This window comes from Saccopteryx leptura, chromosome 5 (genome assembly GCF_036850995.1).
Source record: "Saccopteryx leptura isolate mSacLep1 chromosome 5, mSacLep1_pri_phased_curated, whole genome shotgun sequence".
Taxonomy (NCBI): domain Eukaryota; kingdom Metazoa; phylum Chordata; class Mammalia; order Chiroptera; family Emballonuridae; genus Saccopteryx; species Saccopteryx leptura.
Window position 1 is genome coordinate 8,743,305 of NC_089507.1, and position 24,059 is coordinate 8,767,363.

The window sequence follows — 24,059 nt, forward strand, 5'->3', positions numbered from 1 at the left end:
AAAGACTTTTCTGGGAAGGAAAATAAGCAACCTTATAGTGGGTATTGCACTATTTCAGTGGATATAGGCATTACAGCTAAAGCTACTGAAAATACATATACCATTTTTGTATAGCAGTTTCTGGAGTTGATTGTGTGGTGGTCACTGTTACCCACTGAGGAGCTTTCCTTCAGGCCGTAAATATTACCCATGCCCATTGACAGTGCATATAGAATTATTTCATTAATTTTATTGTGTTCTGAACAAGAGGGGATCAAACCCCTTAAAATGGAGGTGGGTGGCCACAAAAATAATAATAATAATAATAATAATAATAATAATAATATTTGAGTGATGTTGATGTAATGGTCACCATCAGTTAAGTTCATAGGTTGACTGAAGATGGGGCATACATAGCCTGTATCTTCACCCTGAGAAGATAGCCCTGAACTGTAACCTATTTTCTTACCAAGAATTTCAGGTAAAAAGACTGTAAAGAATTTATAATATACTGTGTCTTAGAACCTATTTGATACAGCATACATTCTGAGAGTTTTTTTATTTAATTATATGAAGTTTTTATCATGACAATTTATATTTTTAAATTCTATTTTAAACATTTCTGGGAACTTTGAATATAATAGCACCTATTGTATGGTCAGAAATTCAAGTTGAATAACAAGGCCACGTTAAAATCTGTTGCTTGTCTAAGTTTAATTAACATTCGAGTACCTCCCTATCCTGTGGAGGATTCTGGGAAGGCTTTATATATAGTCTTACATAATTGCCATATAAAAATACAGTCTTTGCCCTCACAGACTTCAACTTAAACGTTTTTTCAAAGTTTTTATGGTAAAGAAAAAGTACTATTCAACAAACATTTGAAAGCAGGTTATATTCCATAATTAAAAGGTCGCAACCCCTAATTAACTTTGAAGTTTAGTGAGAGAGGCAGGAAATTTTTTAAAAATTAGTTATGAACAAAGTATAGTGGAAGCACAGAAGATGAAAATATTTGTGTGGGTTATGAAAATTGTATGTCGCTTTTGCTGAAGGGCCATGCTCTTCTCTGTTCCGGTTTTATTATATAGTACTTAGAGTCTTTCGATGTTCTATACATGGTTTTAGAAGTAGATTTTAGGTATCCTCTAGTCTGACTTGGTTATTTTCTTTCCTAGAAGATGGAATAGAGTCCTAAGAGATTTAGTAACTTAAGATCAAGAAGCTCAATGCTTCTTAAAGTACGGTCCTGACTGGCAGTCTCTGCATTGCCTGGGAACTTGATGGTAAAATACACTTCAGGCCACTCCAACTTACTGAATCAGGCTCTATAGATGGGTCTCAGCAATCCAGGTGTTTAACAAGCCTTCCAGATGATTCTAAAGCATGCTGAGTCTGAGACTCGCTGTTAATGGCTCAGTGATTCTCTGCACCTCCCTCAGCAATCAAGGCCGTTTTCTAGGGAACCCCTTTCTGATGGATGTGTTCTACCACAGGAGTCCAAGTAAAAATACGGGTGGGCACCACTATTGCTCATTGGTGCTGAAGTTGGAGTAAGAACCTTTTGTCTGGTATTCTTTCATCATTCAGTGTTAATTTCACAGTTAAATTTCTTGACAGCAACTTGTTCAATCTATAATACTGATTCTGGTCCCTTATCTTTATAAAGCTCACAACCCTAATTTAAATATCAAAGTAGAGAAAATACCGTAAATCAACATAGTCTCAGGAAAGCTTCTTATGTTTTTCTTTAGCTTTCTAAAAGACTGGTTCTGAATCTTTTCTGGATTGTAAGCCCCTTTGTAAAAACTGATGAAACCCATAACCCTTTTTTCAGAAAAAACGATGTGTACTGTACATGCACATGTAGAATGTTGTATATAATCTCAGAGATTTCATGATCCTTCTTGCAGCTCATGGACCCAGGTTAAGAAGTGCCAAATTCTGATTTCTGTGGAGGGTCTTTTTCTACTTATGGTTCTTCTCATTTTTTAGGGTATTTTCTTAGAGTTAGAAATGTTGATCATTTTAGGAGGTAAAGTGGCCTGCTCGGCCTCCCCCACATAGTCACACACTTGCACAGGCACACACACTCCTATGCACATATCAGTGGGTACGGGGGAACGCTGATATATTTTGGTGAAGATCTCTCTAGTGATTTGGGGGCAAGGGCTGTGGTGTGTGTCTTTGTTCAAGTACATTGTATATTGAGCAGAATACTGTAAAAAGTCACGAATGTTAAAGAATCTACTAGGCAAGTTGAAGAATTTCACACTCAGCAAACAAAATTTCTAATGACACAAAAGACTTTGTTCTGAGACTTGATGAGGTAGGAAACTGCATGAACTGAGAATGCTTTTGCTCTTCCTCTGACCTTTTTGCAGGGGCTGGATGGGAGGGAAGGTTAGAAATGCAGAGGCCAATATGAGAGGACTTGAGAGAGCAAGACTTGAATATAAATATTCTAGGTTTTCGTTTGTTTTGATATTGTTATTTTATGCTTTTGCTTTTTACTATATTACTTGTTTATACATTCATTATTGTGAAATTCTGACTAAGTCAAATAACATACAATGTTTGGTAGATGTTTAAAGTATGGTGCAATTGAATTAAGTCCTTTCCCCAAAAATATTTTTTCAAGGGCCAGTCTTCTCAGATACATGAAAAAAGTCTAAGATAAATAACAATTAAAAATGCTTTCTGTGTATAGCATAATTCAGAAATCTTTGTAAGCTGAGAATGATAGCAATAGAAATTATTTTGCTGCATTGCATTAATGCTGCCAATGAAATAAGATTGCTTTGATATGTGATTTTGCTGATAAATGTATTATATTGTTCTTTAATACAAGAGATACTATGATTTAAAAAATCTTTAGTTATTAGTAGTACTATCTTGGGGTGCAAACTGATTAGTATATATTATTAGTATGATTAGTAATCAGATGTCCTATTTAATGTAAGAAGATTAAGATAGTACATTATCACTGCATAGATTACATTGAATCTTTTTTTATTTCTTCTCTTCTAGGACCGAAGTAGAATGTACGACAGTTTGAATATGCACTCTTTGGAGAATTCCCTTATTGATATTATGAGAGCAGAGCATGATCCTCTTAAGGGTAGGTGACTTTAAAAAAACCACATTTGTCTGTTTCTCTTACCATTTGTATATGAAAGAAGCTTAGAGCTTGAGTACACTAAGTAGCACCTATGCCACCTATAAAATACTGTGACACTTGTTAATATGAACCTTTGTCTTGGTGAAATGTCATACTTTTTCCTTTGTAGCTTATTCTGATTTATGCTGATTTATACAGAGAGAGATGTAAACCTACCTCTCTGGGCTTGTTTTTAAGGAAAAGCCACTATTTAGAGATAGTTTGCAGTTCACCAGAAGATAAAGAATGGATCTAAAGTATGTAATATAGTCACTGTTCTAGAATTCTATCAAATACAGAAATTTTTTTTTTAAATTTCTTAGAGTACTTTTATTCACAGTTTGCAGTGATTCCAACCTAGAATTTTTCTAGATTAACTTTCTTGCTTGCTTTTCTTCTGTTTCGTATCAAATGTTTTAAAAGGGGATACTTTATAGTAGCTTCTCTGAGGTAGAGGATAGCTCTTGAAAAAGTTGAAGCAAATTAGGAAAAGGAATCAGCTCACTGATCTTACAGTATCAGCTTTATTATTAACTAACTTTATCTGAAGAAATTTTACTAGCATTCTTGTTTTGTTTTTAATATTTAGTTCACATTTCTTCATAAATATATCTCATTACCTTTTATATCAATGGTGAAAATCTAGCAAACTGTGAGATTGAATGACGAGAAATATCAGTTGTCTACTATTGCATAATAGAGTATCCCAAAACTTAGAAGCTTCAGACAACAAGAAGTATTTATCGCCTCACACAGTCTCTGTGACTCAGTTCAGGAGCAGTGGAACTGGTTGGTTAGGCTCAGGATCTGTCATCGAATCAAAACCATTAATTACTTTGTAATCTTTCTACATTTTTAATTCTATAAAGCCAAGTAAGAATTTCCTTACTAACTCTAACCTAAAAATTCTAGAATTTCAGAGTTCAACAGCAAGAGGGTGGCTCAGGGCTGACTTGGCAATATTGATCAGCTCTCTAAACATTTTTGTTTTGGTTCTGGATTTTGGTCATAATGGAGTTTCTGGTTTTCCTAATTTTTTTTTTAAATTCGAAAGCAGCTTGAGAAGCCCAAGGACTCATTAGTGATGGCTGACAACATGTGGCAATGGCAATTCTCCTCATAGACTAATAAATAATAAAGGCAGTTTTATGTGGCTATTTTTTGCTTCTAACCAAAATCTAGCCTAGTTTTTAAAAAAAGATTTGTATACTATTAGGATCTTGTTCTCTTCCGCTGTGACGTTGACAGTTCTGGCAGCCTTTGTCTTGGATCTTCTGTTTTAGAATAGAATCCCATAGCTTCTGATTATGAAGAATTTCCATTTCCTTGAGTATCTAGAAAGAAAACTCTTAGAAATTCTAGTACAAAATAAAGGCAACATTAACTATTACCAATGGAAAGTGAAAAAAAAAATCCATTGTCGTTTTTCCCAGCCTTCTTGAAAAAGGCCTTTTGAAGATGTTCAGAGGAAACCTGTGCTGCACAGTTAATTATCCAGCCTTTCTTCCCATCGAGCCTGTGTTGTAATAAAGATGGTGGGAGACCTCGAAAGACTTTGAGGAAGGAAGTGAAAGCAGCACAAGGCTAAGAGGAATTTAATGATAACAAAAAAAAAAAAAATTCTCAAGTGAACTCAAAATTCTTTTCATTGGAAAAATTATCTCTGGCCGCCGGGAGGGGAAGGCACGCTCAGCCCTCCTCTAGCAATCACAGCGACAGGTCTGTTTCTAATCGGAGTATTTTATATTCCACGTTACTGTGGCGGGGAACAAAGAGCAAAGGAAAAGCGTTTGAGAAGCCTTCTGTACACAGAACAAAGACGAAAGACGAGCACAGTGGGAGCTGCCATCGTAGACCCACCTGTTCAAAACAGTATTAACACCCAGGTGCCACCCTGTGAAGCTTTTACTTGCTTTCTCACCAGTGCAGACTCGACTCACTTCTGGTGTTACATCGCCGGTCTTCCTCCCATCCTCTTATGATTTCCTGTGTTGTTTTTCCAGGTAGGGCGTGGCTGGACCTCAGTAAAATCCGCTTTCTGCCGAGTGGAGGGAACCCGTCTCGTCTCTGAATTTGTTTTGTTGTGCCCTCTTCCCATTCCTGATCTTTAGGGCGGCACTGTCCTCTGCCCGTCTCCTCTGGCTCGCTCTTCATGTCTGTCAGAAAAGCCTGTCCTCTTGGATACAGGGCAATTCATCTTTACCAGAAAACACAATGAATCTTATTCTGTCCTTTTACAGTGTTTTCAAATAAGCAGACAGTTACTTTGTCTTTCTTATGGGATTAATAAAAAAGGTGGAGGGAGTTGTAGGGTAAAAAATTTTTAATGAGCTTTCTTAATGGTGGAAGTTTCTTGACAATTTCTTTGTGAACTTAATTGATAAGAGATTATGTTATCTGTTGCCGCACAACAAATTATCCCTAAATTTAGCAGCTTAAAACAAGAATAAACGGTTATCTCACACAATTTCTGTGGATTAGAATTCAGGGGCAGTTGCGCTGGTTGGCTCTCTGGCTGAGGATCCCGTGAGGCAGCAGTCAGGATGCTGGCTGAGGCTGCAGTCATCTGAAGGGTTGATTGAGGCTGGAGGCTCCTTTTCCAAGATGACTCACTCATGTGGCTGTTGGCAGGCAGCTCAGTTCATCACCACGTGGACTTCCAACAGGGCTGCTGGAGCGTCCTCACAGTGTAGTTGCTGGATTCCCCCAGAGAGAATGGTAAAGCTCAAGGGCAATGCCCCGATTTCTTCTATGACCTCGCTTTAGAAGTCTCACTCCATCATTCCGTGACATCCTCCTGGCTCGGTGGGTCAGCCCTGCTCCCCTGGGGGCGGGTCTGCTGCTCAAGAGATGGGAATGCTAGGAGCAGGAGACAGTGGAGGCCATCCTGGAGGCTGGCGTCCACAGAGATGGAAGGTGGAAACTGGAAAGTTATATTCAGTTCTGCTTGGCTAAAGGAAAAGAGAGAAACTACTCAAGGTAAGAGTTAGTGTCAGTAGAAAGAATAGCAGCCAAGCAAATCTCTGGAATCCAGAGAACAGGACAGCAGTGGCAGATAACTGGCTGAGTGTACTGACGTAAGAACCTCCCATCCCTACTTCAGCTCGAAATACTTCACTGCTGCTTCTGTGGCTCCTGTCCTCTGTGTTTTGACATGTCCGAAGGGGACCTCCATTATTTAGGGTTAAGGTTTTTATGCTTTAGCACATCAGGTGGCATAGCATGTCTTATTGGGGCTCTATCGATGTCGAGTGATGGCATCAAAAGATGGAACTCTGGGCCCTGGCCAGTTGGCTCAGTGGTAGAGCGTCGGCCTGGCGTGCAGGAGTCCTGGGTTCGATTCCTGGCCAGGGCACATAGGAGAAGCGCCCATCTGCTTCTCCACCCCTCTCCCTCTCCTTCCTCTCTGTCTCCCTCTTCCCCTCCCGCAGCCAAGGCTCCACTGGAGCAAAGTTGGCCCGGGTGCTGAGGATGGCTCCATGGCCTCTGCCTCAGGTGCTAGAATGGCTCTGGTCGCAACAGAGCAATGCCCCAGATGGGCAGAGCATCACCCCCTGATGGGCGTGCTGGGTGGATCCCAGGTGCATGCGGGAGTCTGTCTGACTGCATCCCCGTTTCCAACTTCAGAAAAGAAAAAAAAAAAAAAAAAGATGGAACTCCGAGTGTGCTTTCTTCCATTGAGTGTGTCCAGGACCCTGGCTGCATACATTGTGTGAAACACACATGCTCTCTGTTCTTGTGAAATGTATAGCCTGCTGGGGAATAGAGAGTTTATAGTTATATGTATAATATTCTAGTATATGTATAATGTACTAATACAGTGTAATATATAGATATACATGTAACTACAAAGTGTCAGATATACTATGGAGGGAGATTATAAGGTGTTTAGGGAGGTAGTAAGTGGGGAGAGGGGATATTAATTGAGATGTGGAGTAAAGAACGCTGCCACCTGAAGCCTTTTAGCAGCACAAAGATGAAGAAAATCTTGAGGGAAAGTGTCAACTAGATGAAGGGACCAGATGTGTGGAAGAGCTGTCACTTGAAGAACTGAAAGCAGACTAGTCCTGGCATAGCGCTCTGGTGGAGCCTGACGCCCACACGCAGCCTGCCCCGTGGCGTGGGTGCCGTCCTTTGCTCTGCGTTGTGAACACTGGCACACTGCTTCATGGTCCTCTCAGTGTGAGTGGCACTGACCACTCTCCTTGTTTATTCTGCAGGGGTTTCTCACCATTAACATCTGATTTTCTGATGACTGTTTTGATTCTTGGCAAACATTTTCCTTTGCAAAGAAACAGAGATTCTTTTAATGGTTAAAGTAAATCATGCTTTACTAGGTATAGTTTTGTGGATTTGCAGCTTTGTATTTGCATGCCTGTAGTAAGGAATCTGTGATCTTATGTGTGAGTGGGTCGGTTCATTCTACTTGAAACAAAAAACAAGACAGCAGTTATTGTTTAGCTCTCTTCTCTCCATGCCCTCAGCAATTTGCAAAATGGTCTTACTGTGCAAGCATTTTTACCAAAAATTGCTTATCCCTTGCCCAAAGTTTAAGGGCAAACAAAAAAAATTAATTTCAGCTCATCAAAGTTGATTTGAACATTGCAGGAAGAAATGCACTTTATGTAACAGTTCTTGGTAGGATCTGTCTCAGCAAGTCATAATACCATTACCCATGTTCCATGAATAATTAAAGAGAATTCAGGAAAAAGGAATTAGAGCATGATTTTATGCCAACAAATGCTTGAAGTGGATGCCTTTAAAACTTTTTATTGACTGTGTTTTTGTATATCTAGCTTTCTTTTTATTCACTGCTAAACTCCTATTTTTAAGGCTCCTGAACTAAGAATATTTGCTTAGTTTAATGAAAAGAACCCTGAGAAAATAAGGGATTGCTTCTGAAGGTGATAACTTGTTGTGATAGTACCAAATTGTCTGTTCCTGTTCCACTTTTCTTCTTCCTTAAGTCTGTTTGCCTGAACTTAACATAAAATTGAAGTACAAAGTCGCAAAATAACTTGTAGGAATTTCTGAAAGTCTCTAGAGTGAGAACTTATATTTTAGGCCTACTAATAACCTTTTGAGCTGGATGATATTCTTAGAATAATTTTGAGAGTACATTTCTCATGAAGGTTTTGGGGGCCCCTCCTAGAGGTTGTGCATTGCAGGCTGATGGAGAAACTCTCGGGTAGGATAGCAAAATCAAAGAGCTCCATGAAAAACTGTAAGAACTTGAATGGCACGTATTAAAGTACAGCACAGTGCACCATAAAACCAGTGCCCACGACACACACACCGAAGCGTACCGTCGCTCCTTGTGCCCCCCTCCCCCCCAGGGACTGCACTGCTCCCTCCCCCCCAGGGACTGCACTGCTCCCCCCCCACTGCACTGCTCCCCCCCCAGGGACTGCACTGCTCCCTCCCCCCCCAGGGACTACACTGCTCTCCCCCCCAGGGACTGCACTGCTCCCCCCCCCCCCCAGAGACTGCACTGCTCCCCCCCCCAAGGGACTGCACTGCTCAGAACTAGTTTTGTTTTCCAGCCACTTACCTTTCCTGGAATCACACTCTTCCCAAAAGAGTGTGAACGAAACATGTAGATTAGAATGTCTTCTGAAAAGGACAAGGAGGTCCTGCTTTGTATGCTTTTAGTCTTTAAAATGATTCCTTTTATTTTTAAAAGAAATGAGTAGAACTTTCGCATTCCTTCCTATTTCCCCTTTTTCCTGTAGACCACTGGCCTTTGATAAGATTATTATTAACTTTGTAATAAATTATATTTGTTTAGAAGCCATATACATTTTTATTAACTACTCTGGCTTTAAGAAATGATCACTATTGTGATATACCTGATACCTTACTATTTTACTATCTTCTCAGACTTCAGTTCATTGTAAGAAAACCACAGTTTGTAAGAGTTTAACTTGTGTCATCAGTGAGAACATCTGCAGATTGAAAAGGATATTATGAAAATGTCGTTTTAAAAGTTCTTGTTTTAGAAAACTTATTTAAAATATGGTATCATGGATAATGAATTTTAAGTTTTATTTACTTTTATTTATTTTTAGGTAGTTGACTTAATTAGCAGTGATTCTATTAAATTTGAGAACATAGTTGAGTTCTTTCTTCTAAGCTTCATTGAATATTTAACTAAGCCTGACCTGTGGTGGCACAGTGGATAGTGTCGACCTTGAATGCTGAGGTGGCCAGTTCAAAGCCCTGGGCTTGCCTGGTCAAGGCTATGTGGAAGTTGATACTTCCTGCTCCTCCCCTCTTCTCTCCCTCTCTCTCTCTCTCCTCTAAAATTAATTAATAAATAAAATTTAAAAAAACAATGAACACTCAGTTTAAAAAAAACAATTTGAGTGACAACAGACTGCACATTCACTTTTTTGGTTTTTGGTTTGTTGTTTTTTTTTTAAACTGGAACATCAGGCAAAAATAACAGCGGATTTTCCTCAAGTCCTGTATTTTTAGAGCATATATGTGTTTATTAAAAACCTGTTAATTGCCACAAAGTATCTTTTTTAGGACTTTAAATATGGGCTTATAACTTATTTTTAAATTGAAAATAAAACAAAAATAATATTTATATAGAACTTGCAGTGGTAAAAGGAAGTTCATGGGACAATTAGCCCTAGGAATTAGCTGCTTATAGTATTTGAAGAGTATCTGCAAATCTCTAATGAAGATTTTTTTCCTTCAGACTATAGGACTTCTTTTAAAAGTTTATTTTCTTATTACAAAATTCATATGGATTCATTAAAGAAAATCTGAAAAAAGTAGAAAAAAGTTAAAATTATTACTAATTCTACTGTTCTACAAGATAAAATAACCATGTTTGATATTTTGGTGTATAATTTGTCTAATCTTTTTACATATATAGATTAAGATATTTGCAATATTTAAACCTTTACCTTCCCTCCAACCTGGTTAACATAAAATGAATTTTAAGAATATATGTAAATATGTTAAGAAGTCAAATATTGCTATATGGCTTATATAACAAAAAATAGAAGTCTTCTCCCTCGTTCTCTACTTCTGATTCCCATTCATTAGAGGTAGCCACTTGCAACTTTTACTTTGTTTAACAGATTCCTCATGTCATTATTTGCAATATGCTTATGCTTTATATTTCCTAAGTTTTAGGTGTCTGGTAACTGTCTGCTTTGGCTTACCTATCCCAACACTTCCCCTGCTTTTTGTTTACATTAGGGCAGGGGTCCCCAAACTTTTTACACAGGGGGCCAGTTCACTGTTCCTCAGATCGTTGGAGGGCCAGACTATAAAAAAAAAACTATGAACAAATCCTTATGCACACTGCACATATCTTATTTTAAAGTAAAAAAACAAAACGGGAACAAATACAATATTTAAAATAAAGAACAAGTAAATTTAAATCAACAAACTGACCAGTATTTCAATGGGAACTATGCTCCTCTCACTGATCACCAATGAAAGAGGTGCCTCTTCTGGAAGTGCGGCGGGGGCGGATAAATGGCCTCAGGGGGCTGCATGCAGCCCACGGGCAGCAGTTTGGGGACCCCTGCATTAGGGGGTACATTGCTATGATAATACCAATAATATTCATAGAGGGACCATATATGTTTTATACTGGAACTGCGATTTCAGTGGATATGCTGCAAGAATCTTTAAGACCTGCAACACCTGACTAGGTAGTCAGGGGCACTGACCTCTTTTCCTTTTAGATCAGGGGTCCCCAAACTTTTTACACAGGGGGCCAGTTCACTGTCCCTCAGACCGTTGGAGGGCCAGACTATAAAAAAAACTATGAACAAATCCCTATGCACACTGCACATATCTTATTTTAAAGTAAAAAAACAAGTACAATATTTAAAATAAAGAACAAGTAAATTTAAATCAACAAACTGACTGGTATTTCAATGGGAACTATGCTCCTCTCACTAACCACCAATGAAAGAGGTGCCCTTTCCGGAAGTCTGGTGGGGGCTGGATAAATGGCCTCAGGGGGCTGCATGCAGCCCACGGGCAGCAGTTTGGGGACTCCTGCTTTAGATTGTCAAATAAAACAATAACAGCGGCCAACACAGCAATACCATCCAGTGTGAATAATCAGAATTATACCTAGTTCTACCTATATTTTGTCCAACTGGCACAAAAATATAATATTTTAATAATTAGTTTTGTGCCACGAGATGAAAAAGATCCCCACTATATAACATTCTTTTTCATATAATTGTTTTTCCTAGAATTAGTCTTTGTCTCTGTTAAGTACTTGTCAGTAATTTTCCCCAAAATTTATTAAGAGAGCTCTAAAGCTTCTCTCTATACATGTAAAACCAACAAGTGATTACCTAGATTGATTTTTTTCCTGCCACCGAAGGCACTCTTTTTTTAGCCCTCCATAACTGCCATTTTGGGACTTCCCTAATCCTGGGAATTTTTTGCCTGTAGAAGTCATGTTCTGCTTTCCGTATCATTTCTTGCTGGTTTAGACCTTTGTTTATCAGTCCTGTTTACAGTACCTTCCTTCATAAGAGACACACATTTTGAGAACCCTGTATGTTTGAAAACGTGTTTATTCTACCTATATAAGGTGATAGGCTGGTGTGGAATTGTATATTAGCACTTCATAATATTGAAGGCATTGCTGAGAACTGTTGCTTATTTTGTGTTTTTGAATGTTTTGCTTTATTTTCTGGAAACGTGTAGGATATTGTCATGCCTGTGGTGTGGTTCTGAAATTTCATATAAAAGAAATATACGGGCCTTTCAGGGTGTGTGTGCACATTCAGTGGTTCCTTTTCATTCAGATACTCATTTCTTTTAGTTCTTGGAAATTTTGGGATTTCTGTAAAAATGTCATTCTATTTTTTATTACCTCTTTCTGCAATCCCTGATCTTCAAGTATCAAACCCCATCATTATCAGCCTTTCCACCCTGAAACTCCTGGTTAATAGATTACTTTGTAAAGAATATTAAAGAATCATGTAGTCCTTTTTAATCAGAGCACCTGTCTCACTTATGCATTTGAGATGCAGTAATTAGGTTTTTGTGTCGTGGGACCGGGGCGGCCTCTGTTTCCGCCTAATCTTCATCTCCATCTGTGAAAATGTCGAGCACGTAAGAGGGGCTTAATAAATTAATGGTTGAATGGTTAAACATTTTTCAAAATTATTCATCTTTTTCAATAATATTTACTTAGAACTTCTAAAAGTTATTTACATGCATGTAAAATAGCTTGCACATCCGTCTCCTACAGAGACTTTTAGGTATTTCAGATTTTTAAGTGTGAGTTAGTGAACTTTTTTTTTTTCATAAGTAAGATAGTGCAATTGGTTTTGAAGCTCGAGGCATGTATGGCCAAGGTGTGTTTGTTTCCTGTCAGCTTACACCCCACTGTCAGTTTTGATTGTCCATTTGATATGGACATGATTGTCATTTAAAACACTTTTGCAGTGTCAAGGTTTGCAGCTATTATGTCAACTTGATTTTAATATTAATTGCATATATCTTGATTAGTACCAGTTTTATTTTAACACATTATTGTACTAGATGATGAATGACTTCAGTTTAGTCTTTTATTATTGCCTTTCTTTTGTGCTTATACTTTATATGAAACAAACTTTTTGATAGTCTACATCCTTGATGTTTCTTAGTATATTTTCTAGTATAGCTTAGATAAAAGTTTTAAATAATTATTAGGTGAAAAAATTATGATCCTGATTTAAGAGTGAGTTAACGTTTTCCTGGAAACTGAAGTAGATTGATGACTTTTATTAGATATAGGTAAGGAATGATTCTGTTGCTCTCTTGCAATCTGGTACTTTGGATCTAAGGGTCTTTTCTACATTTGTATGATCTTATTCTTAGGCTTTTATGAGGCATGCATTGAGATTTGGGAGTGAGGTCAGGAATGACTGTCCTGCCCCTTGGATCTGAGCAGAGGTTGGAGTTTTTCAAGGTTGGTAATGACCACATTCTAAGTGGATTTTACCAGAGATCCTGTGAACCATTTATTTTTCTAATTGGAATTGGAAATAAAGGTAAAATGTAGATTATGAAAAAATATTAGAAAAGTCTTCCAAACCAGTGGAAGCAATACATTATTTAATGCACATGAGAAGGAAGTGCTAGATCTTTTTATTTCAGGCTGTGTATATATGTGTGTTTTCAATATATACACACACACACACACACACACACTATATATATATATACACTACATACACATATATATAAAGCACACAGTATATAACATATCATACATTTCATCTGTTGAGAACCTGACATGTATGTGCCAAGCACTGTTCTCAGGATTCTGTGTATATGCATTTATTCAATTCTACAACTGTGAGGTATATAATTTACTCCTATTTTACTTTACAGTTGGGTGACTGTGGTGGTTTATTCATAATCATTTAGTGCTAATAACTGGTGAGACTTAGTAGCTCTTGAGTTTGAGGTTTTAACCACTACAGCAAACTACCTATCTTATTAATTGTTCTAATGTTAATTCTCACCCAAGCGCTTTATAATTCTAATATGTGATTTAGATGATGCTTTAAACAGACAGCAGCATGGTGGTCACCAGAGGGAAGGGAGTGGGGGTTAGTAAAGGGTAAAGGGGTCAAATATATTGTTGTGGAAGAGTTGACTTGGGGTGTGGGCACACAATGCAATATATTGATGATGTATTGTAGAATTGTACACTTGAAACCTATGTAATCATATTAATCACAGTCACCTCCAATAAATTTAATCTTAAAAAAGGAGTTGGCAGAATGTGTAGCATTGTTCTTTAGCAGTTTCTCATTTCTAATGAGAAATGGGAGATAATATTAAGATACTGTAGGTCCTCTAACTATTCACTGATACCTAAGAGTAAATATATCTTTTTTCAAAATTATTTATGTTAAATTCTGTGGTATGTTAACATAAAAGATGTGCTAGGAGGTAATATGTACTTATTATTTCAAGATATAATAAAACCATTCTAAAATTATGTTATATATTTTCACAATAATAAGCATTTTGTCCAAATTTATTACTAAAGGATTATTTTGTAAGATTAGGTTCTTCTGGAACCAAAAAAACAAACAAAAAAACCCCACCTCCTAAGTATCTTAAACAAAATAGCAGTTTATTTCTCTTACATAAACATAGCACTCTAGAAGTGTTCTGATCATTTTCATGGATCTAGACTTGTTCTATTATCCGTAACGCCCGGCTCCTGCCTCCTGATCTGACATGGCTGTTGGGGTTCAGCCACCTCTGCTCTCCAGCAAGCAGGAAGAGGGTGACGGGGAGGTCTCCCTGCTTAACAAGACTTGCCGGAAACTGTACCTGCCAATCTCGCCTCATGTCTCCTTGCCCAGAGCTCATACACATGGGCACATGTATACAAGGAAGGCTGCAAGGTTTAGACTTTTACTCGAGGCAGCCCTGTGCCTGTCTAGCATCTGGGCCTCCTATTATTAGCAGGAGCAGGTGTTAGTGTGTAACTACCAGTCTCTGCAAATACAGCTTTTAGACAATAGGAAGAAGAAATTGGTTTTCTAACAATGTATTTTTTTCCTTATTGAAGTAAAAGTAATCTAATACACTATAGAAAATTCAGTTTCTTTTTCTTTATTTAGAAATTAAATTTAATAGGGTGACATTGATCAATAATGTTTCAGATGATCATCACAGCATTTGAGCTGTTGATTGCATTGTGTGCCCTTCTGTTACTTTTTTTAATGGCTGAATTTTTCCTATTACTAGCCATACATACTGTCCTTTGTATTATGTTATCAACCAGGAAGTCATTATAAGATAGTGGTTAAGATTATGGAGCCAAACTGCCAGGGTTCTAGTCCTGGCAGAGCTGCCTGGCAGTGGTGTAACCTTGGGCAAGGCGTGTCATCGTTTGTGGCGGAGTCTTTACCTTCAAGTGGGAAGACAGTGGTACCCAACTCGGGATTGCTGTGAGAGTTCAATAATTGGTTGTAGAGAACTCAGAAAAGCTCCTGGCATAATCCCTTAAATGTTAGTTATTATCAATTGGCAGGTTCTTAGTGGAAGTAGTTTCACTATTATCCTTAAGTAAAATATAACTGTAGAAGTTAACTTGTAAAGGTAAAGGTGTATTAATAGTTTCACTAAAGTAGAAGAAAGATAATTGGATAATTTTAAATAGGCTATTTGTTTATTTTATTTTGAAGTATTTTTTTAGTTATGCTGAGAGATTTTCCTATTTAGAGATTTATAGTTTAATTAGAACATATATACAAATATATATCTATTTGTAAATAGGTATTTGTCTTTTGAACCTACCACTTACAGTGTGCCTTTTAAGTCCCTTCAGAGCCAAGAAGTCAAAAAACACACTACTGCCAGCAGTTCAGATGCTGTGGAGATGCTCACCTGAAACCTGCACACTTATTGATCAGTGCCCTTCCATTATAGTTCATTCCTAAAATTTAAAAAAAGCTGTCAGCAATGAAAATATTCTTGTTACCTGTGTCTTCGGGTAAATAAAGTGAACAGTGAGTCTGTTAGGAGATAATTATGTGACTATTGAGAGTTGCGTGGTTTCTGTAGTTTTGAAGTTTAGCAAGGCTTAAGGCTTTGCTCAGTTTCCTTGTTCTATAAAGTCTTGTTGCGGGAATCCCTGATCTTGGTTAAGTGTGTGTGTGTGTGTGTGTGTGTGTGTGTGTGTGTGTGTAGCGTACTGTACCTAACTCTTCACATTTAGAAGATTTTATTGCAATTGGTTTGTATCTTCACTACTACATCATAACCAGAGACTCTGCCTTGTCATATTTGCACTCTCAGCCTCCTACACAGTCAGTATGCAAGCCTTCATGAACTTTTATACTGAACAGCAACACAGGTCGCCTCTTTCAGAGTTTTGATTTTCAGTCTCAAGTCAGAAATAGCAGCAGTTTTCTCAGGGCCTTAAATTGTTCTCTAAATTTGCTCACCTGCAACAAGATGTTTAGAAATAGAGATGTTCCCAAAATAAGCTATGATACTGCAGGCAAAGTAAGGCCTTGCTCTTGAAGCTCTGCTTCCTGACTTTCTGTATTTCTTATCTTCTGTATATACTAAGGTATCACAGCAATAAACGTGCTTCTATGTTGTCAGAGTGTACCAGCTTTATTTAAGAGATCACTTAGTTAACTAATGTCATACTGCAGGAGACTCAAGAGGAAACAGGAAGTGCTAAATTGTCCTTTGAACAACAGTGCGTTTATTTTGTTTGTTGACTCTGACAACAAAATGTGCTATAGTGTGCATTTATAAATATGTTTTATATCTGTGTATCTATTTAATACATATGTATTTTAACATCAAAATTGGATTATCTTTGCCTCTCGCTCTTACACTGGTAGATGATGTTTAAATTTGTTATTAACTCAAAAGCCAAAGACAGTCTTGTATGGAATATTTGGATAGACTAAAGGGCCCGAGAAATGTAGAGTACTTGCAGAGGTGGCAAAGGTAATGCAGTTAGCCTGTCCGTTTTACTAATCATGTCAAATCCATTCAGATCTTTATCAGTCCCCTGTGTGGGGGCAATACATTATATGCTATGATAGTATCTTTTTAAAGGGACTGTGCTGAAAGTTGCTAAAATGCCTAAAATGCAATCTCACAGACATTTAATTTTTAGCAGATTTCTAAGTGAATTTTAATGTACCTTTCAAATAGTCGGTCAGAGACTGAGGCATTAGAGAAAAGTTCTGTGTTTTAATGGGGTGAAAATAGTAATTATCCTCGCTGTTGATATTGTGTCAAACAAGTGTTAAAATACTAAGAAATTTGGGCTCCGGCCAAGTGGCTCAGTAAACAGAGCATCGTCCCTGTGCACTGAGGTTGCAGGTTCGATCCCAAGTCAGGGCACATATGAGAAGCAGCCAATGAGTGTACAACAAAATGGAACAAAATGTTGATGCTACTCTCTTTCTCTCTCTCTCTCTCTCTCTCTCTCTTTCTCTCTCGTTCCCTCCCCCCATCCCCTCTTTCTCTCTCTCTAATCAATGGAAATTTTTTTTAAAAATCACACATTTATTAATTTTGAAAGACTAGGATACCTACATTGTTTTTAAATTTCAAAAGTAAATGTTTTTATTTCTGTAGGGATTGTTTCCAAATCATACTGTATTCTAGACGCTCAGATTAACAATTTTTATGTTCAGCTTTTCAAAAATAATTTCAGTTAGTATACTTGGAGGTAAACATTACCTTTTTAGTTCTGAGACATATGCTATGCTCAGTAATTCCCTCCTTATGCCCCTTCCCTTTTTTCAGTTTCAATAATATTCAAACTTTCCTGTCTTTTTAAAGGTCGATTGAGCTATCCACATCCAGGAACTGACAATCTGTTGATGTTAAATGGTAAGTTGTATAAAAACATTTTTTTCCAATTTATAAAGATGATTGAATACCTTTCTCTAAACATTCCCTGTACATACATTAGTCATTTTATGAGTACAAAAATAAAGCTACAACCCTTCCTGTACAGAAAGCAGAATTGAATGTTTGAGTGTATTCCGGCTGGCAAAGCAGACACTGAAGTGTATTTTTGATAGTATGATATAGTTCGAAGATCACAAATTTTAGAGATAGTCCTGAGTTTGAATATTGGCTTTCCAGTTTATGTGTGTGACCTTGGTCCAGTAACTTTTTGAACTTTATTAAGTTTTCAATTTGTGAAGTGGGAATAAAATCCCAAGGTTTATTGGCAGAATTAAATGAGATAATGTTTGCAAAGTGCATAGACTTTGTTATTAGTATAGCACCTGTGTTTATGTTCAACTAAGGGATATACTGGTGATTCTGGAAACATGGTTGCCATACTAACTAAATTTATTCTAACTAGAAAGTTTACAATGTGAAGTTCACACAAGTTAGAAAAAAAATGTTAATGAATGCTTATTTTCTTTCTGTTGGACAAACATTGTATTCAGAGAGTTGCAGTACTTAACATATCCATGACCGTGGGAGTAGACGGGAAGATTAAAATATCCTTCACAAAGGTATTTTTAAATCAGGGTGGGATGATAAGTAGCAACTAGAAATTAATAATAATAGAGGTATTATTTACTTTAAAATATATAATTATATCATTAGAATGGCTTGACTCTTCTGTTTCAACTAAAGCTTTGTTAGAAAGCTGGCAGTGAAGTTGAGGGACAGATGCTGAGTAAAAGGCCACTGTAACGCTAGACCACATGAACTGATACTCAGTAGAGACTGTAGTAACAGAAAGACGGATTCAAGTTCAGGCTCCCTGGGAGATGGTGAAGGTGAATAGGATTCTGGAAGGAGAGAACAGTTGAAGGATTAAGGTGAGGTGAGACCACTATATTTTGAGTTACCCACTAAAGTCCAGCCTAATCTAAGCCCTGGGTCATCTGTGAATGCAGATCTTTAGGGAGAGCTATAGGTAGCATTGCTGAGGTAGTCACACTGGGGCCAGACCGTGTGCTCTCGGCTGCAGCCACGGCCATGCTCGGCCGCACAACAGCCTGGTAGGCCAAGTTTATAAATTCACTGAATCACGGTGTTTACATAGACTTTGACCAGAAGCATACTAGAAATTACATTCCAGGACTTCATTCAACTTTTTTCTGCCACAGAATTAAAAAAACATGTCATTTGAGTAGCTGATCCATGACTTCTAAATCTAGGACTAAAAATTATGCAGTATTGTTGAAATTGAGTTTCCAGAACTGAAAACAGATCATAATTTTTTTACTCTTGTGACTTGAATGATAAGGTAATGATTGGTTTAGGCAACAATAAATTATTTATATATTGATTCTTCTTTAAATATTTTTCTTTGAACCATTCTTTGTGGTAAATAAAGATCATTCACGTTTTATTTTGAATTTGAAAATGGTTCACATCTATCTATTAAAATCTATCTGAAGAAAAAATTCATGAGATAATCTGTTAAATCAGTGATGTCCTTAGATTGTTAAATACATAATAAATTAAAATAATTTAGAGGTATATTATAATCACATTAGAATATGTCAGTTATATTTGAGCAAAGAGCTTAGTTGCCTGATTTTACAATTTATACTTTTGGTTACGCTAAATATAATTAAACAGATTGATCTCATCAGTTGCTTAAATCCCTTATAAATAATCTGAATGTTAGATTAAAAGTGTGTCATCACATTACAGGTACAAGCATATTTTCTTTCAGGAGCGACTTACCTCCATCTTGTCAACACTCTGCTTTCTAATCAGTCTTCTCAGTCTGCCTCATGAGGGCCACAGCTCATAGTACAGTCAGCTGTCCCAGAAGTTCTGAGCTTTCTCTGGAAGGGACTGACTGGAGAGAGAGAAGATCATGAAACCAGGACATTAGAATGTATTTGAGTCAGTAGGGACAATTTGATCCAAAGAGAAAACATTTCTTTTAAGCTCATTTGAGATCATTGGTTAATAGAAAAAGCAAGAATCAGAGATTGAGTATATATATATAGGATAAAGAGACTTGGGATATTTATAGGATAAAGTAGTATTTGAATATTAAAAGTTTAAAGAATTTTCTGTAGACATCAGGGCTTATTAAAGAGAGAAATAGGCAAAGAACACCAAAAAGTCAGGGAAATTTTTTTGAGCTACTGTTTAACTACTTGTAATCCATTATATTATTAACTTATTGTCCCCCTGAGAAATGTGGAAATTAAGTGATGTTAATAACAAGCCTCTATCCCAAATTATTACTAAATATTATTGACCAATTAAAGAAATTATAGCATCTCCATACATAGTCCTTAAATTATTACATTTTTCGTATCTCACAGACTTAACTCACTGCAGTTGATTAAATAGGTTGTATTATTTAACCAATAAGCATAGCTCATATTAATGACTTTGAAGATCATATTTGATAATACATTAGTATTTTTTTGTATCTGTAGTGGTTCATACTGGTTGGTGCCACAGACTCTTTGAGCCAGGTTCTCTTGAGTGTAAACTCGGTTTGCTTATTCCTGGCTAGGTGACCTCGGGCACTTTACCTAAATTAACTTTGACCTAGATTCTTTCGTCTGAGAACGAAAGCTGCCTGCCTCAGGCTTGCTGTGAGAGGTGAATGCGTCCATTCATCTGAAGTGTGGATCCAGACCAGTTCCTGGAAGGCAAACTTATCTGTGGCAGTAGGTGATGGTAAACAGAGACAAAAATCACTTGGAAAGATGAAAAACCATGTCTTGTGAATAGATAAAGGAATTGGGTCTGTTTACTTTAGGTAATACAAAATTAGACAAGAAAAAACTGATATTTTCAACTATTTGAAAGATGTTACATATAGAGAACAAAGAAGTCTGGTTTTATGGCAGAAAGCCAAACCAGAACCATTTGGAACAACAAGGTAGATAGAGACAAATTTGGGTCCATAAAAGCAAAATGACTCTCTCAGGCAGTTCCCTAAAGTATGTTGTGCTTGCCCCCAAATGACTTGATGGTGCACAAATACACATTACAATAAATGCATGACTATTACAATTGAAGGTCATTTGTTAGAAAATACAGAACTGGCCCAAATCTGTGATGTTAATGTGGTACTCAGCTTGTTCCCATATAATAAAAAATAATATGTAAATTTTAGTATAGTTGTTATGCAGATAAGGCAAATATAAATGTTTTGTAATCCTGTCCTCCTAGTTAATTAGTGTTATGGTTAAACTTTTATATATTCTTTTAAGTAAGGGATAAACAGGGTATGGGATAAAGGTCAGCAAGTTGGTCAAACTAGGTAAAACTATGAACCTCTGGCAAATCTTTAACTCTGAACCTGTTAACTCAGATATAGAAAAAGAGGTATAATCCCCCACACATATGTCTGATGAAGTTGTATAGATTTTTTTAAAATCTTAACAAAAAATGCCAAAGAAATATAATTGCAGGCAGCTCCTTACTTTGGAACTGACCGTGTTCCACAAATCAAGTAGAACACAAGTTGAATTGACTGGTGGAGACTACCACTGTTAATTCAGATATTCTAGAAGAGTCCAGCTTGAACACCAAGAGACATTTTAGGAGCCTGACCAGGTGGTGGGGCAGTGGATAGAGTGTCGGACTAGAACTCAGAGGACCTGGGTTCGAAACCCCGAGGTCGACAGCTTGAGCGTGGGCTCATCGGGTTTGAGCACAGCTCACCAGCTTGAGCCCAAGGTCACTAGCTTGGGCGGGGGGGTCACTCGGTCTGCTGTAGCCCCCCGGTCAAGGCACATATGAGAAATCAATCAATGAACAACTAAGGAACTGCAATGAAGAATTGATGTTGCTCATCTCTCTCCCTTCCTGTCTGTCTGTCCCTATCTGTCCCTCTCTCTCTGACTCTTTGTCTCTGCCACACACACACACACACACACACACACACACACACACAAAGACATTTTAGGAAAGTCACGTTACATAGAAATGGATAGATTGTCTAAAAATTAAAGGTTAAGTACTATCTAAACTTAGAATGACAGCTTGAATGGCTGTATTTCTATAAATGTATAAATCTTCTAATTCTTTATAATAAAAAAATACAAAACAAAAATACTTTGTCTTCTGTAGCAGTATGGAACAATAAACACATCATTCATGTGTTGTTTCTATTTGAATTGTTTCCCGCTTATCTCTCTCCCAAGGAAAATGGTATTTTTATGAATACAGTACATATGGGTTTTCTAAAGAACAAATAGAACAAATGTATGGAAGGATGATATTCACAACTTAGTTTGAAATGTAAATTTACAGTTATTAACCACATGCATCTATGTTTGTTATCAAGAGCTTGGTATACTTTTGGGAGGAAAGAAGCTATGTGAATCTTTTCATCAAAATTTACTCCGAAATGGGCCCTGGCCGGTTGGCTCAGCGGTAGAGCGTCGGCCTAGCGTGCGGAGGACCCGGGTTCGATTCCCGGCCAGGGCACACAGGAGAAGCGCCCATTTGCTTCTCCACCCCTCTGCCGCGCTTTCCTCTCTGTCTCTCTCTTCCCCTCCCGCAGCCAAGGCTCCATTGGAGCAAAGATGGCCCGGGCGCTGGGGATGGCTCCTTGGCCTCTGCCTCAGGCGCTAGAGTGGCTCTGGTCGCAATATGGCGGCGCCCAGGATGGGCAGAGCATCGCCCCCTGGTGGGCAGAGCGTCGCCCCTGGTGGGCGTGCCGGGTGGATCCCGGTCAGGCGCATGCGGGAGTCTGTCTGACTGTCTCTCCCCGTTTCCAGCTTCAGAAAAAAAAAAAAAAAAAAAAAATTTACTCCGAAATGAAGTTGTATTTCTGAAGGCAAAAAACTCTTTATATGCTCTATTAAGTCACGAACATAGGAAACTTGAATGTGCAGTCGGTTTTTGGTTTTTATGCTGATGGAAACGAGTGGAGTAGACAACAGATTTATTTTGGATCTTGAAAAGGGTTATGATGGGAGTTGGAAAGAGGTAGTGTATTTCTCTCCTGGGCTTTGGCTCAAGTTTTTAGAGTAAGAAATCAGAATTTCTTCAGTTTCACACCAAGATAACTTTATCCTGTAAGTATTTCCAGCTGATTTGGTGTGTTTTTCTCTCACTTCCTGCAGCTGCAGCAATTCGGGTACCACTTCTGAGCTGAGAGCCAATGCACAGGGCAGAAAGATCCTAAAGACAGTGTCAGACTTTTTCTTTTTCTGTAGCGATGAGTTAGAGCCTAATATCACTGATAATCCAGGACCAAATTGTCAAACCAGTTATACAGGCAAGGTCTTCAAGCATTTCTCTCAGCCTTTTATCATTAATTAAGAAAAGATACATACATGCACGTATACAAACATGTACACACACATATAATATTTTAACATACTTGTGCATATACATATATCTACACATGTAAACAGCCAGTTCCTCACTTTTATATGAGGCATTTCTTATAATGCTCTATAAAATATATGTACCTGAAATTTTATGTTCTAGTTTTTAATACAAAAATTGTTCTTTTTTTTCTAAATCATATTCTAAATGATTTTTGAGAGGCATAGTGTTTAAAGAAGACTTGTTTGAAACATAATCTATAGTAATTTAATGAATGTTTTCTTGCTAGGAGTTTCTGATAAAGTTATAGCAGAACATACCCCAGAAATTCTCATAGAAACCTTGGTGGAAAAGGGAGTCTGGCCACCTGTGTTTAGCATGATGGCAGCTGATTGGTCATTTCCATGACCCGGAATCAGGAATGTTTTACATGGTTTAGCTCCATCTGCAGTCAGTTCTATTTTTGGTAATGTAGAGACTTGGAATCTGAGAGTTGTCCAAAAAATAAGTGGAATCGCTCTTAAAAGATTCTAAAATTCCTCAGGTATGAGCTAGTTGGAGAAATTTTCTACATAATTTTGTTCAAGCCTAGGAATGGGATGCAGTCTAAGATGGCGTGAGCATTTGTACTTACTTTCACTATTTTAGTGTTGAGGAGCCTCAGCTAAAGAGCGTAGCAGCTAAGAACCTAAACTAGTTACAGTGTCGTTAATTTCCTCAGTCCATTAAGAACTATGTGTCACATTAGACTTCATCATAATTTGGAATTTGGCTTTAAAGTTGATGAGGATAATTTCACTTCCTTTATAAATGTTTGACCCTCTGCAGCCATGACTGAGATGCCACAAAGCAAATTGATACTGGATTGATATTATTAGACCATGCCGAGGCACGGCCGGAAGCCCAGTTCCGGAGATTGTGCTGTAAGGTGCTTGGGGAACTACTGACCATTTCCAACCTTAGTACAACATTGAAGACTTGAGGGAGTTCACTCCTGCATAGCCTTTTCTTGATAGCTCTATTAGAATTCCTATTTTATCTGATTTTCCGCAGTTGATGTTCCATCTCCTTGAGACCCTGTTTTTTAAGGCATTTATAAGTCTTAGAAGAGAACTAGATAACAGAATTTTAAATTGACACTTCCACCCCTACC

At 37.6% G+C, this 24,059-nt stretch overlaps 1 protein-coding gene across 6 annotated transcripts in view; it reads left to right on the top strand.

Annotated features, from left to right (window-relative positions):
* Positions 1–24,059, top strand: part of CPEB2 (cytoplasmic polyadenylation element binding protein 2) — a 62,801-nt gene that overhangs the window by 10,982 nt on the left and 27,760 nt on the right. For all 6 annotated transcript variants that reach the window (XM_066387183.1, XM_066387185.1, XM_066387181.1 and 3 more), the window contains 2 exons: positions 3,010–3,100; positions 17,456–17,506. In XM_066387183.1, the coding sequence (XP_066243280.1) occupies positions 3,010–3,100; positions 17,456–17,506 (142 nt within the window). The remainder of the gene's footprint in view (positions 1–3,009; positions 3,101–17,455; positions 17,507–24,059) is intronic.